This window comes from Psammomys obesus, unplaced genomic scaffold (assembly GCF_907164565.1).
Source record: "Psammomys obesus unplaced genomic scaffold, mPsaObe1.curated_primary_1811, whole genome shotgun sequence".
Classification (NCBI taxonomy): Eukaryota; Metazoa; Chordata; class Mammalia; order Rodentia; family Muridae; genus Psammomys; species Psammomys obesus.
The window spans coordinates 2,750,933-2,770,564 of NW_026596100.1; the positions used below are offsets into that span (position 1 = coordinate 2,750,933).

At 43.7% G+C, this 19,632-nt stretch overlaps 1 protein-coding gene across 1 annotated transcript in view; it reads left to right on the forward strand.

Annotated features, from left to right (window-relative positions):
- The window catches only part of Fbxl17 (F-box and leucine rich repeat protein 17), a 456,093-nt gene extending 437,756 nt beyond the window's left edge, over positions 1-18,337 (forward strand). The window contains exon 9 of the mRNA XM_055628378.1: positions 15,543-18,337. Within this exon, the coding sequence (XP_055484353.1) occupies positions 15,543-15,683 (141 nt within the window). The 3' untranslated portion in view covers positions 15,684-18,337. The remainder of the gene's footprint in view (positions 1-15,542) is intronic.
- The last annotated feature ends 1,295 nt before the right edge of the window (positions 18,338-19,632 follow it).

A 19,632-nucleotide genomic window follows, 5' to 3' on the forward strand; every position in this document is an offset into this window, starting at 1 on the left:
CAGTCACCATGCCAGCAAAGCAGGCAACAACCCGAGTGACCAGTAGCCCAGCCAGGCCCGCCAGCCGACAACCGGGATCATCAGCTAGAGATGCCCACCTCCTTCAGCCCGTGTCCGAAGCCAGCCAAAGGCCAGGAGACTTTACCGGCTGCACAGTTAGCCACCAGTCAGGAACGAGGCCAGAAGGATCCCGAGCCAGCGAGAGACTGTTTGGGAGTTTGTATGTCTCTCTAGTGATGTTCTGGGTTCTCTGGTCCTTAGAAATTATGAAGTCGGTTGGGCATGGAGTGAATTCCTTTAATCCAAAAACTGAGGAGGCAGAAACAGAGGTGGAGACCCTCAGTTTCAGGTGCTCCGGGGCTACATGGTCTCAGGTAAAGGAAGCAGCGGTAAATGGCGGCTGCATGTTCTGCCACATGTAAGTTTCATCCGGGGCTACCTATGTCTAACTCAAAGTCTATATTTTGCCAAACTGGCACTTTTCCCCCTCACGTCAGCTCCTGAGGGTTACAAGGATAATAACAAAGTGGCTTTTATTTGTTGTAGGAAAAAAATCTCAATATCTCTTTGTGTCTGTGTCCTCCCTCCTACCACCAGATGAGAAACTAATATTAAACATATTCTTTGCAGCTAAAGAAAAGCATGTACTTTAATTATCAATGTCTAAGTAAATTTGCAGAAAATTTGTTTGGCCGCAACATTGCTGAGTCCTGGGCAGAAATCCTCTAGCCTTCCAAACAACTGTGGGCCCCCACCCCCACGCAGTTGTAAAGTTAGGAAGTGCATTAAGAAGTCTCTGTTTGAGCAGCTTTTCCGATGGCTGGATGGATAAGCATGTTAAAAGGTTTTGAAGCTGACGCCACATAATCTCCTAAACTTTAATGCATTGTAAAAACCAAGAGAAGAGAACGCTGTGTGAGACTGCTTTGATGAATTGGGGTGAGTTTATATTCTTAGAGACTGTTCAAAGGCTTACTTGACCTTGGGAATTAGAGTTGACCCGAAATCACCTATCAGTTTGACTCACGTTTATTTAGTGATTTAGTTAAAAAATACTTAGGTCATCAATAGGACTGTAATAAAAAGCATTACGTTTGTTCCAGCTTCTACAGCTATAAACAGTAGTGACTTTGGTCATCGAAATTGTTTCCACGACTTCTGTGACTTCTAGACTCTATAGGTCTGTTTCTTATGATATTTCCCTCATTTCTTACAAGGCAATTTGGATAGAGAACAAAACTGAGAGGGAAAAAATGCATGGGAGAGCCGTAGGGCAAATGGAAATGCAATGTTCAAGGTTAATAAAGAAAAGGTTTGGGGTAACAAGGCTGATGAGAAGAGAGGGAGCACACGGAATGGCATTGGCTGGAAAAGGAGGCCTCGCCAGAGGCAGCCGGGCTGCTTTGAGAAACCTCTGTACTGTGTGTTAATACCAAAGTTTGGAGACACAGGCCTGAATTATGAGCATTGAATAACATCATAAACGTAGCAATTCTCAAATGCCAAACCCTTGTGAAAAGCAGTTGGATGGAGAAATGCTGGAGCTTTTAAAAGCTCCCTTTCACTTTCTTTTTTTCTTTCTCTCTTTTTTTTTTTTTTTAACTTCATGCAGAACTAATTTTACACACTGTTCATTTGATTTGAAAATGCCAGCGTCTGGGGTATCATTAAAGAGCGTTATTGAGGGAGCCAGTCTTGGCAATGCTTTTGCTTAAAATGCTTAGTTCTTATGTTCCTGCAGAGTTATAAACTAGGAGAAAATACACCCCAGTTTATACCTTAGGCCACTCTGCCCTGTTTCCTCTCCTTAACCCACCAAGCAGGTAGCTGCCTTCTTGCCACCTTCGGCTTGGCCAGGAAAGGTGTCTGGAAGGCTGTGGACCTGCTGCTCAGGGACCAGACGTAAATAGATTGGGAAGGGTCCTTGCCAGTGTCCTATGACCAAAGCCGCCTGGAATTTCTTTGATTTGTAGTTGACATAAATTAGAATTACACAGGCGTGAAGAGTCCACCCAGAAAAGATCAGAGAGACTGCTGGGGGTGGAGAGCCCCCTCTGTGGGATCTATTGATTACCCAGCTGCCTTCAGGCCAGGGGCCCAGTGGAGGCCCCTAACTATTATTGGTCCACAGCATGAAAATAATCAAGTTAATTCCTATCTTATCAAAATTCACTTCCCAAGACCTCCTTCCTCATCTGCCACAGTTCTTAAAATTCTTAGTTGAAGAGTAAAATAAGTGATTTATTTGAATAAAGGTTGATTGCTATAATATACTCTTCAGGATATAAGAAAGTGTGGTTCTGACATGGAATTCCTTATTTAAATGGCAAAGAGATGGCTAATATGGAAAACAAGTGCTGGACACCAGTCAAGCAGAGGTCTGCTCCACAGCGCTCAGATATGAGGGGCCAAGTTCTGTGTGCCCAGCTCAAGGTAAAAATATTCAGGAGAATTTGAGCACTGAGCTGATTCTCGCAGAAAGTGATTATGGTAAGAGAAAGCTGCAACAACCGAAATATTTCTGTGGGGGAAAAAATTGGGGGTTTTAGTATCTTGTTTAGGGATTGTGAGCAGGAAAGCCCTGCAGGGAAAAGAATAGACGACCCTGTAACTAACACACAGAACTAACTGGAAAAATCAGTTTAAGGGAAAAATAATTTGTGGGGTACTGTGTCCTGGACTGTTTTGGTAGCAGTTCAGCCATGAAACTAAGTGAGTACCTGCAGGGCGCTCCTCCCTCACATATGCACAGCTGTTCTCAAATTGCCCTTAGCCAGAATTTAAAATTTAATAATAATGCCCCGTTGAAGGAAATACATCGAAAAAAAATCACTGTCTATTCTATGAAGGCAGGAGTGGTCTAACCGACCTGAATTGTGTGGCCTCTGTCTTGAGAGACCTGTCACTGCACGGCCAATGTACCACCTCGTGTGCCAAAAGAAAGGGGCAGTGTGGTGGCAGGAGGCAGCCAGGCTCCAAGCTCTGAGCTTCCACCTTTGCTTGAAGCGTCAGCATCTTCTTCCTTTTGCTGATGAAACAGTTCCGAAAGTGATTTCCATAGGAGCACTTTAAGACACGTTTTACAGTCCTCTCCTGATCATCCCTGGTAATTGAACAGGGAGAAGCCCAGCGGGCGGAAATCTGAGGTTCCCTGTCAGCCTCATTTCGGTCAAGTGTTCCCATCTCCATTTCATCCTATCAGTTCACGCCGAGTGTAACTGACAGTCTTGTCCAGAGTTCAGGTATTAGAACTGGTGTGGCGCTGCGTGGAACAGGTAAACCTGGCCAGCACCCCACATTGTTCCTTTTACCTCTGTCACCTTACCGCCTCTGGGGCCTTTCAGAACTTTGATCTGAGAATGACCTGAAACACGATGATAGTAATAACATGTGCCTGGGAGGGTCATGACAAGAGTAATTACAGTGAGGGTAAATCTCGGAGCCCAAGGTCAGGCCCACTGTAAGCACTGAGGAAGTGTTTGCCCCTGTGAGCATCGTTGGTCTTAGGTATGTGTGCACACCTATCTTGGGATCTTTTATCTGACACATTCATCACCTGCCCTCCAAGATCACAGTTTTCTAGCTCTGAATATGAATTCACATGCTTAGATCTTTTAAAAAAAGAGGAAAACCAGTCTCCCAAGACACATGCAACAATATTTTTCAATAGTAGATTTTGTTTTTCGGTCACCAGGACTCTATTTCATTAAAAGGAAACAGAGGAAGGCAAAACCTGGAGGTCTGTAGGTCTCAAGAACCACTTGCTCTTGTCATCTTATATATATTTGGGTTTGTTGTGAGCAGGGTAAAGACCTGTCAATCAAAAGCCAGCTGGGATCCAGAATAAAGCTAGGACTTGCTTCTTGAGGAGAATCGACGTGGTAGGAACTTGTAAGATGTGCTGCAAGTAGCTGCTTGTATTTTGCTCTCCTTTGTTAGGGGACTGATACATCATGAAAACATTAGCTTATTTTCCACAAGCCTTGAGAAGAGAGTCTATAACTCCCCCAAACACTGTAGGGTCAGTAGACCGCTGTGTTGAGCTTGCCTGAAGGCACCCCATAGTGTCATTGCTTCTCAGTCAATATTCGCCTTGAAGCTTCAATTTGGCTTCAGTAATAATATGAAAGAATCCGGCTATCGGATTGTGAATTTTATATTTAGTTGTAGAAAGGGTAATGGCAGTTCGCTAACCCTTGACCAAGCACAAACAGGCCTGGCCTTGCTGGCCTGTGAGACTGAGGGCTTCCTGCCCTTGGAAGGAAAGCAGCCTACCATAATGTGCCAGCACCCCGGGGCAAGCTGCCTTCCCCTACTCTGCTGTCACCCCAGAGACTCCCGTTTCCATTGTTGGTATGGTTTTCAGAGACCATGGCCTTTCTCCTTTTGATCCTACCATATCTGTCATTCATCTGTTCAGCGGACATCTGTTAAGTGACAGATACATAGTGCAGCCACTCTAGCAGGAAAAGCCATGAAGAAGCAGTTCCGAGCCCTTGGAGCTTGGAGCTCCTGAGAACGAATGGCAACTTGAATGTTGTGGCTTTAGTGTTAGGCAACTGCTTGCTCGCTTGTTTTAAGAGGATATCCAGAGTGATTCTTCTGAATGAGACCCATCCATTGCTCAGGCTTCAGCCCTGCCGTCTTCACCCCCTTCACCAGTCCCCCAGCCCCCATCCTTGTTCTCTGGCACCCTGGTGTCAAAACTCCAGAAAGGGTTGTCCAGGAACAGTTCTCCTGGCTTTCTCATTGCTCGTTACTTTCTGATTTTACCCTTGCTGTCACCGTGGCTCTGCTGTAGTATCTCCAAACAGAGCGTGCCCCTCCTCGTCTCCAACTCTGTCTGTCTCCTGGCAGCTGCATTCAAATGATAGCAGCTCCCCAGTCTGCAGTCTGCGAGGTGCTTTTCCTTGTCTTCCCCATCACCACTCTGCTGACTTTTCCACCTTCTCCATCTCCTTCCGGTCCCACAGTGTCCCTATTCCCAGGATTACAGAAGAGGGACAGTTGGTTTGTATAACACCCTCATAAGAAGTAAACAAATCAGAGCAATGCTGAGGTAGGGTGTTGGATTTTCCCTCCTCATTATATTGAAAAAGTTCTAAATTTTCTAAACCAGAGCCTTCCACAGGCAGGCACACACTTCTTGCTACACAAACATGTATTAGGTACTGGGTAGATGTGTGGGTGGGTGGATTCTATTGTGTTTGTCTGTATTATCTTTAACCATGGCAGCCCTTTGAAATCTCCAAGAGTTAGCTTACAAAATTACTGTATAGCTAAAACACGTGTTTGAAAACATTTAGAAGCCACTTCCTCTTAACTATTTGATAGATTAAAAAAAAAAAAAAAAGTATCTTCGACTAAAGGAAATAAATAACCAAATAAGAAAGATGCTCTCTTTGGTTTAATACCCATTTCTTGTAGCCAGGGAATTCTGGGCATGGCTGAAAGGACAGCCAGCCAGAGCTCCAACACCCACCATATCGTTGCACTTGAACTCCTTGATACTCCAGCCCTGGGTCTGAAAATCAAAAACAAAACAAAAGCCACTTATTTTCAGATTTCAGGTTTTTAATCTACAGAATTACTGATCATATTTATGCAGAATATTTTTTGCTGATAATAAATTCTTTCAGGACATGGGTCAGATCCATAAATGGCACCTGGTAGAAACTACAGTTCTAGGGAGGTGGCTGCTCAGTGCCTGCTTGGTGATCACTACTAAGTCCTGAGCCTTGAGAGATGAAAATAGAAACTGAAAACTGAGAAGCACAGCAGTGAAAACCATTAGGCACAAAAGAAAATGTGTGTGTGTGTGTGTGTGTGTGTGTGTGTGTGTGTGTATAGAGAGAGACAGAGAGAGAAAGAGTTTTCCCCCTCAATTACATCTTCAAACTTAACTTTAGGAGTTTAATTTAGAAGCACCCAGATGTGTTCCATAAATACACTGTGCTTAGCACTAGGACTACATTAATTATCTTATTAGGGCCCCGGTTTCTCAAGTAGCTGTTCTTTTGCTGAAGCGTTGGGAATGCCAGTGACGCTAGATCTCCCAGGGTCCTGCACACATGTTCTGGTTCCCATGTGCACTGCGTGTGCCAGGGCATAGCTCTGAGCAGTGGATCAAGCCCATGATCACGCCTGAAGAGCTGGACCCAAAGTTTGCACCCAGCTTGAAACAGCCTTCAGAGCGGGAGATTACGTGCTGATACGGGGAATGAAAATGTCACTGACTTCCTCTCTGACAGCCAGGTTATTGGACTTCCTGTCACACTAATCTCTAATTAGAGGCTTCAGGTTAGCGAGCCCCAATTCTCACTTAACACTGCTGGCGTCTCTGTGATCCCATCTCCCAGCTTCTCCACCGCTTTCTCACTGTGCTAATTCAAGTGAATAGAAGCAGGTGCTGCTGTTAACAGGCAGCCTGCATTTCACGGAAGAGACAGCATGAAGCCAGGCCTGTTGTGATATTGACGGAGCATAGCACTTCCAATCATTGCCGATTCTGAAATGGAACGACTGCATTTGACAAAGTTGACTGGATGTGCAAGGCTGCTCCCGTCAGGCTCCCTGCGTTCTCTGTGTCTGTCTCTTCCTATGCTTTGGGATTTTTAGATGAGGTGTTTGTCTGTTTGTTTGTCTGTTTGTTGCAACTTAGGAGTAATATGTCTGTGTCCTCTCTCCCATCCCCTCTCACCCTCCTTCCCTTCTCCCATCAAGGACCCAAGTTTTGACTCTGCCTCCATTCATAAAGAGCTCAAGCGACAAATAGAGATTTGTATGTGAAACATACTCATCACGGGTGCCCCATAACTGACTGACCCCATGATTAACAAGTGGCGTTTAAGATGCCAAAGAGATACACAGCTTTTCTTCTTTTAAATATACAAACAGTCTTCGGGTGGAGGGGATGTTTCTCTCACACCCTGAGTAGTTCCCTGAGGAAGTACTAAATCCAAGTGAGAAGTGGACTTCCGGGTTCTTTGTTTGCTACCCATTAGCTGCTGGGAAAGTGATGGCCAGTCAGAGACCTGAGGGTCGTCGTGGAAAGAGGAAGACCTGAGCATATTGAACACACTCAGAGAACGAGGCTTTTGTTTGGTGCAGCCATGAATATTTGAAAAAGATGACCGTAGCCTACAGGAGCAAGTTCCTTTCTGCAGCTCCCACAGTTAGTGCAGTGGGGAGGGCTGCACTGGAACGGGCGGGTACTTGTTGCTTTTACTTCTTGCCTTCAGGTGCCAGTGGCAGGAATCAGCTGTCCCCTCTCAACTTATTTCACGTATCTGAATCTCCTGAGCTCTTCCAAATACTGATCCCTCACAAAGACTCAAACAGTTGCCTGGGGATGGCCTGGCCACCAGGGTGTTAAAGGGATTTCCTGGTTGTTCTGATAAACAGTTGGGGTGACGGCCACTATATTCTTGTCTGTTCCTGATGGCAGACACAGTTAGTTCATTTCACATCAGGAAACCAGGTATCATATGTTTGTTATGTGTGCATCACCGTGGGCTCCTGGCAGAAGCCTTGGCTGACGTGAGAAAGAAAGGGGAGGCTGTTTGTATAACACACACACACACACAGAGAGAGAGAGAGAGAGAGAGAGAGAGAGGGAGAGAACAGGGCTCTAAGCCTTGCCTCACTGCTGAACAAAAGAGATACAGTACAAATGGTGTCAAATTCCTGGTTTCCTTCCCCTCCCATAGGGAAAGCACAGCAAACCGCGGCTTGTCACTAAAACACTGACCTGAAGAATCCTGCTGCAAACAGAGGGAAGTGGCTTCCTTAAGATCTGTGTAGATCCATAGAAAACCAGTGCATGTTGCCAGCTATGGCAGATCCTAGGAAAATCGGTTCGTCAGCTGCTGTTTCCATCTCTGCTAAGAGCTGACGGGAAAGCTCCATGGTTGGTGGCTTGCGGAGCTGCCTGGCATGGCCTGGTTCAACTGCTAGCACTAAGTGGGAAAACAGTATCTTGTTGTCCCACAGAAATCTCAGCCGCACTTTGATGGCCTATCACATCACATGACGATTTCAGGTGACATTTAACTTCCCATAATTACTCACCACTTTCCATATGTGCCCGTCTTGGAGCCTGTGGGAACTAGCTGAAAAAGCAGGAGGGTGAGTGTGTTTGGGAGACTGCTGGCACCCAGCGAATACCGTAGATAGCCGTTATAGTTTCCCAGAGACCCAGAAAGCAGAAGTGGACTCCTGGGCCTATTGCCCCAGAGACAGCTCTCTGCCTCTGGGCAGCCTGGAGTTAGCCACCAGGGCCGTTAGCATTGAGTGACATTGCCCAGGGACTCTGTGAACAGTGACAGACCAGCACAGGACAGTACTGGATCAGGACGCAAGCCCTGAGTTTGCTGTTTTTACAGCAGCTCTGCAGACACTTTCCACCTGCACAGAGGAACCACTTTCTTCACCTTTCATCTCCTCACAGCAGAGCTATTGGGAACAAGAGGCACACTACAATTCACCAAGTAGAAAACTGGCTGTCCGATCATAATACCTTTCGGGCTGGCTTTCTTTCTTATCTGTACAATATACATACAGTTACCGCACACACACAGGACACACAGACTGACACTTGGGTGCCTGCTGTGGGCTTCCTTCTGAGACAACTTGCATTTCTCTAGAAAATTCCTCTCAGCTTTTGCTGCAGTAATTGCCTGTCTTCCCTGCTGTGTTATACTCTCCAAGTGGGCAGGGACCACCTCCCAGATCAATCTGGCTGACCATTCCCTCTCTGGAGCATGAGGAAATGTTCCCCCCCCCCCGCCCCCGAACAAGTCTGGAAAGAAAGCCGTGCCAGTTCTGGCGTGAGCCGAGCTGCCTCGGTAGGAAAGACCCTTGTCTTCAGCCTGTTTTGACCACACTTCATGGTCTCTTGACCGCAGCTCCACCACAGTCCTTGCAGGCTTGTGGCACCCTTTACCATTTGTCTCCTACCACGCAGCTCTGTAGAGAGGTTGCCGTGTACTTGGATATATATTTATATCCCAACTGGAATCTTTGTTTTAATTTTTTTGTTCACAACTTATTCATTGTATATCTCAAATGAAGCCCCCTCCCTCAACTTGCTCCAGTTCCCCCCTCCCTCCTTCTTCCCTTATCCCCTTCCCCTAGTCCACTGAAAGGGAAAGTTCTCCACTATTGCCATCTGCCTATAGCTTGTTAAGCCTCATCAGGACTGGCTGGATCCTCTCCCTCCATGGCCTGGCGAGGAAAATGAGAATGTTAGAAAGCCTTTTCCTGGGTAGACGAGTAGTTGAACCCCAGTCTGCCAGTTACCGCTTGACATTGTGATACCCAGGTGCCAGGGTGAGTTCAATTCAGCGAACACTGTGTATTGAGATCCTGAGTTTAAATCCTGGCCACCATTACAGCTGGCTTACTCTGTGAACTACTGGTTCCTACTATGCCACACAACCAAATCATGATGTGATAGCATTCATACAACTGGAAAATAGTCAATTCTCATTGTAGTGCTCCCTTCCAACCCTTCCCTTCCGAACTAGAGCAAGGATATGCTTTTGTTTTACCCTATCACTCATTAGAGTGAAAAAAAAATTGAGACAACTTTTCCAATAGTTTAAGAAAGTAAACCGTGAAGAGCTTACCTGTGTCCTGCCCCACTACACGAAATCTCATCTGCAGGGAGTGTGTGTGGCAGCTTAGATTTGGTAACTTCAACAAGCTGCAAGCTTCCTGCTGTGTGAACACCACAGTGCAAACAGAACCAACCGAAAAGGAAAAGAAAAGCTACTCTATTCCATTTACCCCACAGAGGGGTGAAGCCATATCAATTCCTGAGGCACCCCCCTTCCCAAAAAGGAGAAGTTACAAATAGCATTGCTTTGAGTCAGACCTGCCACCAAATACCTGTGACACAAGAAGAGACTGCTGTAAGCTAAAGCACCAAATCCTCTAAACTGTGGGGTTTGCGAAGTTTTGGGAGCCTGTTCCTATCCAGGGTTATTAACCTACCTCCCACTGTAGTGCGTAGCCGATGTCGAAGGAGGGCTGCTGTCAGTCCACCCAAAGTACAGTCTAACCGTTTCAGAGAGCTGCCTGACAGCCTAGGACCCAGCCACAGTTTCTCTAAAGACATAGCAGTGCAAAATCACTAAACACCTGCAAAGAGGTACCGAATGATGTTGGATAGAAAACAGCAGTAGCCGAGAGTCAGGATGAGCAGGAGCTTAAAATTATTAAAGGACTGAGATTAGGCCAAGGCTTCAGATGCTGCCCCCATTGTAAAAGACAGTCTGGTAAGGAGGCGAACTTCTACTTGACACACTGCTGACTGACATGTTCCCTTTTATTGACTCTGAGTAACTCCTGTGTTCACTGAGCCAGCGAGTATGTGCTGAGTACGTAGCTCACGGCAGTCGTGTGCCACAGCTGCAGGTCTGGCAGTGTGTGAAGACAAACACTGCTGTCTCACAGAACCTGCATCTTAGCCAGGTGAGACTCCCAGACAGTGCAGGCGGAAAACGGGCTTGACTGGAATAGTTCTTGTCAAGGAACTTGCAGGCTGGGTATAAAGTAATGAGTGAGCGTTACGGCGTCTCGAACTGAACCAGACTTTCTCCATTAAGGAGAAAATCGCTTTGGGTGGGAGAGGCGCTCAGTGAGTAAACAACTAGCTCTGCAAGTATGAGTCATGAGTTCAAGTCACCGCCATCCAGGCCTGCACGTCTGTGACTCCAGCACTAGGCGGTGGAGATAGTGGGAACCAGGAGTTTAGTGGACAGCCAGCGAGCCAGCGAGCCAGCGTGGCGAGCTTCCTGTTCCGTGAGAAGCCCTGTCTCAAGGGAATAAGGCGGAGTGATAAAGACAGCCAGGATCCTCAAGCACCACACACACACACACACACACACACACACACACACACACCATTTTTTTTTTTTTCAAAAATCTTTAAAGAACAAATCACTTGGAGCAGTTTCTGGTTGAGCTGATGTGTCCCAACGTCTTGCTTCCTGCTTCTAACAGGAAGCATTTCCTGTGGTGTAATGAGGAAAGGAGAATCACTCAGTAGTTACGGTTTCTTTGGCATACTTTATCGGCTCCTGTATTTTTTGAATAAGTAGTACTTGAAGAGCTGAATTCTGACCTAGGTCTTCAGGTATCCGGAACTGTCTGTTGTTGGTGCTGGGAGAACCTGATGAGAAGGAAGGCGCTGGAGCAGTGCTTAACCTCTGAGGTTCTCTTCTCACCCTCTGCAGCAGCAGCAACACACTAAAACCATGCTCTGATTTACCTTAATTAGCATAGCAAATTGCCTCACATTTCAAAAAGTGCTAATAGATGTTAACTCAAAATAGATTAAAATGCCAGACAAATTGTACTACCTTAAAAAGAGTTATAATAATTTTGAAAATGTAAATCATGGTTATGCCGCCTTTGGAGAGAACGATAAAATCTAATCTTTCTTGTATACTCTTTAAAAACCTGGGGCATATGCTCCCCCCCACAATCACAGTAATTTCTTCAAGTAACATTTCTGAGGTTTTCTTTAGGAACACACTTCACTTTCCAAACCTTATGGGACGGGACGTAGAACAGTTGCCATTGATAGTTTTCAAAAAAGGGAAAAAGGAAATTGAATTTTAAACAAAGCTGTTATGGGGGATTATCTCTAAAACACCTTTATTTCCCCACTTATATTGCGTGCATTTTATAACTTTAAGCCTGTGCTTTCACGAGTGGAGTGGCACAGCCAGAATTTCTGCAGGCATGCATGTGTGTGTCGGCGTAGGATTGACAAATGATCTGGTCTCTCACGGTACCTTACACCACGCTTCTCCATGGCATGAGAGCACCGTTAGAGTCTCTACAAAAAGAGAGGAGTAAGCACCCTCTGTACGCCGAGGAGCCAGCAAACGTAAGGGGATATGAAATGTACCCTCAGCACCACCAGCCAACAGAGCCTTCCCTGTGGTGCTCATATGCCACGTTCCCCCGCATGACTTTTCCATATCTGAGTGTGGGGTTTTGTCTCAATATCTAAAGTGGGGCATTTCCCTATTCTCCCCCTGCTTTGTTTTCCAGAATTTACAGTTCACAGTTACCAGAAGCGTTGCTCAGGAGGCTGCTTTGTCTACTGATGACCACAGTTGCCATTTCATACGCTTCTGCTCAACTTGAGCTTGTTCTTACCCGTATCCCATGAAAGCCAGAGAATTCCCATGACATCTGTTCCTAAGTAGCAGGTGTACCTGACTTTATGCCAAAGAAATAGATACATTGAATTCTGTTTAGTCAAAGGAAGTATATTAGGGGAGCTGATGGAATAAATTAGCTCTCCCACAAAAGGTTTTGCGAATGTGAAAAATTACTACCTAATTTATATACTTCATAAATCCATGTCTTCGTTTACGGAGTTTGCTTAAGGTGAATTATACATCTCTTTCTGGAAAAGTTATCACACTGGTATTTCTTTTCTCTTTAAAAACTGATTCTCCAAAACAAATTGTCTGTCAGCCCTGTGCACAAACCTTTGTCCTTGCCTGCAAATAGAAAAGAGGTGGAATTTTTGTGCTAGGTGTGGGTGGGTTCTGCCCCTCCTTTCTTGTCTGTTCTTAGTAGTTCCTTCCTGTCAATCGGCTTGGACTTCATGGACTTTCTCTGCTTTCCCCAGTATTCTCTCCGACTACATGAAGTCTGCTCCCAGTGTGTGGGGGTCATAGTGCCCTGACAGAAGAGATCTGAACCCTGGAAGGCAGGCAGAGCAAGCCTTCTCAAACACTAGCAGCTCGCAGTCCTTTTCATCATCTGGAGTGCTAATTACCCTGAGCATATATGTAAATAAAATAGGTCTTCAAATCGAACATTTACAGATTAGAGATCAGAGAGAAATTCATTTTATTCTATTACTTATTTGGTTGTTTACTTACGGTTTTTCGAGACAAGGTTTCTCAGTGGAGCCTTGGCTATCCTGGAACTCATTCTGTAGATAAAGCAGGCCTCAAACTCAGAGAAAATCATTTTAAAAATAATACTTTGATATATAAATAATTTTGACGTTTTTTAGAAGATAAAATGAAGTTTATGCCCTTCTGAGGTGTGCGAGCTTGTTACAGAAAGAAGCAAGTCTCAGCTGAGCATTGGCCGATGTGGGCCACAAAGTGTCTTCACTGTTTTTCAGAATTGACTGGTACTTCAGGTTTATAATTGTCTGTGTTCGAAGTACAAATGTGTGCACGTAAATACGTATCTGTAGTTCAAAACAGCAGAAACCATTTCTGAAACCACTGGAGATTCTGTCCTAATCCCACTCTAAAATTCATTTTTTAATTTTTCTTTTATGAAACTTGAGTCAGCAGCTCAGACAATGGTTCTTAAAAATTGAAAATTCTAACATAAAACAGTCAAATGCATATGAATTTGACACTTACATGCCAAGGGCTGGTGATAGAAAAATAGTTAGTCTTTTCCTGTGATTAAGCCATTGTGTATGTAGAAGAGCAGAAAGCCTTGAATGTGCAGTGCCAACAGCAGAGTAGGCTCGACTCTGAGACCAGCTGTGGCGTGCTGGCACGCACAGTGAGGAGTGCCCATGCTATGGGTTCAGGACCAAGCCCTCCCGAGCTCACACTACAGCATGGACAAGCGCTGCCAGAGACATCTCAGATTCAATTAGCATTTAATTTCAAATCCATGTCCTGCCCTGGCCTGCTCAGAAACCACCCACTGCAAGACTGAAAACCCCCACATTTAACGACACAACTCTTTGGGGGTCCCAGTTCACAATTCAGGACGCTAGCTTGCTAGTCCTGAAGAACACCCAGTAGAACAGTGTCCTTGGATGTGAAGTGTATCCTAAAGATGACTTCCTGCTGGGGCTATTTTCCTGTGAGCATTGTAGGGGCCACTGTGGCGAGGGTTAATTTCTGGGACATCTAGAAGCGGAATGACACTGACTAGCACTGTGAAGATGGGCTTATCTCACGCATCGTTATAACCCTGGCAATCAGTAACTCTCCACTGAGTACCTGCGGCAGTGGCCAGAGCTGCCATTTAGGGGGCTTATTATGGTAGTCACAGGAATAGGCATAAGACTACATCTGAGCCTTACAGCAACAAGTCTGCCATGTGAGTCTTTGTAGCTTGACTTCATTGCTGAGGAATCTCATTCTAAGCTTTTTTTTTTTTTCTTTTTTTTAAGAGAGGAAGAAAGGAAGGAAGCAAGCAAGCATGGTTCAAACAAGCAGGCCATAACTAGAGAAATTCCCTGAAGGCTGAGCGTGGTGGTACATGCCTATAACCCCAGCTCTTGGAAGACCTAGTGACACGTTCTTGCTGCCAGCCTGCTTATATGGCAAGACCGGCTTAAACCCTCTGATAAAGATTAACTGTCACCATCACAGCATGACCATGGCAATTCTCAGTATTAAACAAAAACAACGGACAACCTAACTTTCAAATCACCTCTTTAGAAAAGTGCAGACAGTCAAACTTCATGACCCTACTTACAAGCAGGCTTTCAAAGCAAACAGTAAGGCCTTCTAGGGTTGGTTGTTCTGGTTGTTTCTGCTTTTGTTTTTTGTTTGTTTGTGTGTTTGTTTTTAATGGTGGTGCTGTTGGTTTTCAATAATGAACATTAAGAGGGATGCTCAAAAATGTTTACTACAAATACCTTTATTCAGACTTAACTCAGTATAGCTTACACAGTACAAATGAAATGTTGATGTATTTGAAAATGCCCAAGTGTTCAATAAAGATTTTAAATAAAGCTACCTATAAGTTGTAGGTCTTAGGTTAATCATTTATTTATCTAAAGGATGAAGGAAGCTGTCTGCTTCTGTGATATGAACTGCAATCAGCTTTAAAAAATTGACAAATTAATCCCTTCACAGCACAGCAATTGTAAAGGTGTTAGTTTTAATTAGGCCTGTCTGATTGCCTTGTCTAATCAAGAATCAAGGTGGACTCTTTGATGGCTAAGGTCTGTTGGGGCCATCCCTGACCTGCCAGCCATGTATGTTTTAATTATTGATTCCTCACATTTCAGCCCTTCTCACAAAGGGACTGAGGTTTGCAGTGTCTTAACATTTAAAGGGAAGAAAGCTAAATATTTTCCTTTGCATTTCTATCTAGAATCCTGTGTATCTCTCCCCCCCCCCACTCCACCCCCAATGTACAGTGTTGATCCTGAAAAGGCTTTCCTGCGGTGAAGAAGTCAAAGGGACGTGAGAGTGCTGTCTTACTGTTTCCTTCCTCTCATGCTCTGTATTTCAGTACGCATTGTTGAGGTCTTGGCAAACCACAGTCATTTGATTAGCAGGTACATTTGATTTCATGACATCATGTTTAATTAAAAATCCATATGAGCAGGTGTAGTGCTGGGATATCAGAGAAGTCAGACTACAGGAAAACGTGCTCAGCAAACACTTGCTCACTTGCGAAGTGGAAAGGAAAGGAGAGAGGCCAAGGCTCCTTGTTGCATTGCATGCTGCCCCAGTGCCTCCATGGCTGCATGGCGTTGGCGGTCTCTGTGTCTGACGGCGGCTCTTCTCTGCTCGCAGGTCAATGAGGTGACAGTAGAGCAGCTGGTGCAGCAGTACCCGCACATCACCTTCAGCACGGTTCTGCAGGACTGCAAGAGGACCTTGGAGAGAGCCTACCAGATGGGCTGGACCCCCAATATGTCTGCCGCCACCTCCTAACACTCTTGCCCATGCCTGGGCCTACTCAGGTCGTTGAGCAGGGTGGAGAAGTGGGTGTGCTAGAACAGGGAGTCTTTGGGAAAGGTCTTAACCATCACCTGTCTGTGTCTGTACCCAAGAATTCTGTTTGTGTCTCGTTTGCATACTGCACAGCGTAAGCATGCTTGTTCGCTATGTCCAGGTGAGCTGGCTTGTCTTCCTAAAAACGGAAGATTGAGAAAACCACAAACGTCTTGTTTTCCAATTCAAACATTTATTTCTTTTAAAAAGACTTTATGAAATCTCAAATGAGGAAACTTGGAGCTTCTAAGTTCTGCCACATCTTGAAGATGCTCACAAAAGGCTGTCTTTTGTGATGGGAAATGTACACTTTTGTTGAGACTAGAACAGAAGTAATACTGCTCTAACTAGAAGCCTGGTACCCCTCAAAATCTGGGAGTATGCACCCACAATCCCACCCTTGGGTACTGCCGTGCTTGGGCACACATGCTAGGCCAGTTTCTTGGTAAATTATTTCCTGACAGAGGAACTTTCCTGGGTCGTGGAGGAAGCATGCAGTCTGTTTTGGCTGTGCCTAACTCACCGTGCCCACAGGCGGTCAGCTTGCTGTCTTGTGGGTTCCCTAGGAACCAGAGAGGAGAAAGCCTTTTGCCAATTTGTATATGGAGGCAACAGCCCGAAGTCCCCTGGCCAGCTCACAAAGGTTAGCTCTTCATTATTCTGTAAATGCACTCTGTTAAGTAATAAATGTTTTAGTTGGTTTTACGTTAACACTGTGTTAGCTTTTACTTAGTGGATAATTGCTGCTCCCGATGTATTTTAATGACATTTGGGGCTAATCTTAGCATTATCCACATAGAAGCCACAAATGTAATTAATGGTGTGCAGTTATTTTAAAAATTTTACAGATCATTTCATTATTTTGGTAATTATGAAAATATATTCGGAGGTGGGGTAGTCCTATTGATAGAAGATTAATGAATGAGATGTAAGTAGACAATCTTCCTATTGATTTTTTTTTTTTTTTTTTTTTTTTGCTTTGGGACTTAGAGCAGGTTTTTTGAATATATGCATGTTATAATTTTGAATAGTTCTGACACTACTGCAAAGATCTACTGTTAGCTAATGTATGAGTTAAGGAGAGAATTTAGAAAATCTGTTCATTAAGATTCTGTTTACACTTGCCAGAAATAAGTATTTTAGTTTAATTAAATATTACCAGCTTTTAGTTATGTCAGTACCTCTCAGAAAATGAGTATATTTTTTGATTTCACACATCTTTACAGTTAATTCCTTGTAGGGACTCAGGCTCTAGTAACCTCTCCTGTCTAGATTTATAATCAGGCAGCAGGGAGCCTTTTTAAGCTAAAGAGTGATTATCTTTCATAGTAGGAGAAGCAAAACTTTGACTTTTGAACTTGCTATTTATTCTCCCCTTATGTGGTCTTTGGTCTTTACCAATTATAATGAGGTTTGAGTTTATTTCCTATAAGTTCCAACATTGCTGAATGATACTAGCTGTAAGAAGCAGAAAGCAGCCTTACATATGAATGCTATTTACATATGTATAATGACTTCTTTTCTGTAGAAAATGTTTGTTTCCCTTGAATATGTAAGCATGCCTCAGATTATGGCATTTTTTGTTTCAGTCCCAATCAGTTAAAAAATCTACTGAGAAAGTACCAAGAATGCTTTTTTCGTAATCAAACGGGTTGCTAGTTTAATTTGGAGGGAATGAAAATTGTTTAAGAAAAAGCTGTTTACCATTAGAAAACTACATTTCTTCTTATACATTGAATTGTATCATTTTATATCCATTTCTCCATACTAAAAAAAAATGTTATTTCATAATATTTTAACTGGTTTTTAACCCAAAACTAATTTATAAGACAGTATGTATAGTAATAGTAGCTTGAGTGAATAAACAAAAGCTTAATTTTTATATATGTCACACTATATTTTAAATAGTTACAAAAGACAAAAGAAGGGAAATCCGCCTTTGATATAGATGGTACAGTTTCAGTTCAAAGTTGTAATAATCTTTAGAGCGTTGCAGTTTAGTTGTCAATGGTTTCAGAGTGTAAAATTGATTTTTAAGCGTCGCAGTCTTGGAACCTAAAGTCCAGCACTCTAACAGGCTTTAGCTTGGGGGTGGGGAGCTGCACTTACTCTCTAAGATGCTGACTAATACAGAAAGCCTGATGCAACAGAACCCGGAAAATGGCTTTGGTTCATTTGTAGAAATCTGTAGAAATATCATATGCAGCCTCAAAGCATTAATCTTAAAAAGCAGCCAAGAAAAGCATCACCTCGGGTGATCCTGTAGAGGATGTTGAATATGCTCTCATTAGATGCTTTGAAATGAGGCTTAAAATACTTTTTCTGGGCAATATAGTCCCTTTTTCTGCTTAGACTGTCATAAATACATGTGAACACATTTAATGCAGGGCTTTTTATCCTCTCCAAATGTCAACAGTATTTTCAGAATAAAGCCTATGAAACACATTGCTGTCGTGGAAAAATTCTGGTCTTTGGTCTTTAATGTCCTTTTGAGTGAATAAAAAAAAAAAATTTTCACCCAGTTTGTAGTTTCTATATTTCTGTGAATCTTTTGACCTTGCAATGGGTTGCAATAAAAGAGAAACAAAACTCCACGTCTTTTGTTTCATTTTAGGCACTAAACGAGCTCCCCGTGGCTGGCTGGGTGTGGCGCAGTCGCCTGTGTCCGTGCATGTTTCACTATAGCCATGCACAGCTTTGACTAAGCCAGAGCGGTAAACACGATTCAGAAACAAGGCTAAAACCTCAGAAACGTAAGCAAGTGAATTGTTTTAAAATCCCATTTTCTATGTGGTTACTCATTTCATTTACTTAGTCATCTGTTCATTTTTCCCCAAAGGCAAGTAAATAAATACAATATTATTGAATAGCAGCCGTGTGCTAGAGACACAGGGTTTAAAGATGAATGAAACTCATTCCCAGCTTGAGGTTGCTCATAGTGAATAAGGCAGCAGCCTGGAAAACAAGCAGTGACATGGAATGTGGCATAGGTACTTATGCAGAGAACTATGAGCGAGCATGGAAGTTTAGTCATAGGTGAACTAGAGCTGAGATGCCCATTAGACCCGAGTGGCCATGCCAAGTATGTGACTGGAAATAGAATAGAAATGGGGAGAAATGCTGTGGGGATTGTCATCAGAACATGAGCCTGTCCAAAGTCAAGTATTACTGAGGTAGAAAAAGAAGGAGTGTGAGTATCGTGGTTTTGGACACTCCAAAGGTAGGAGGACTGAGAGAAGACAGAGACTCACCAAAGAAAACCAGAAAAAAACAAAAAGACAAACAAAAAAATGAAGAAGCCCATGCTAGACTTACACACAGAATTATCAAGCCTCATGCTGCTATAAAGTAAGATTAGTTTGATGAGTGACCATTGCAGACTGGCGAGGTGGCTCAGCAGATAAAGGCCCTTGCCAGTGAGCCCGACAACCCGGGTTTTATCCCTAACACCCACATGGTGGAAAGAAAGAACTGACGTTTGTCTTGTTTTCTGACCTTCACACATTTTTTTGTGGCATATGAACTCGAACACATATACACACACCAATAAATAAGTAATATGAATTGTCCGATAAAATATTGGGATATTCAATAAATGCAGTTTTAATAGTTTGCTAAGGACAGAGGCTTGTTGGAGTGAGTCTTATTTCTATGAGGCAAGTCTAATATCAAAACCACACAATTATAGGTAAAATCAATAAGCAGGATATACTACAATAGTCCTAAATAAACTCTTAGCAGTTAAACTGTCCTAACATTGCTTCTGCTCTAACCAAGGAAAAAAAAAAATCACAGGTTGTGTCATCAACAAAGATAGAAGTTATTCTTCATAGTTCTAGAAGTTAGGAAGTCTAAGAGCAAGGGACTGGGACGTTTGGTGGCTGTAAAC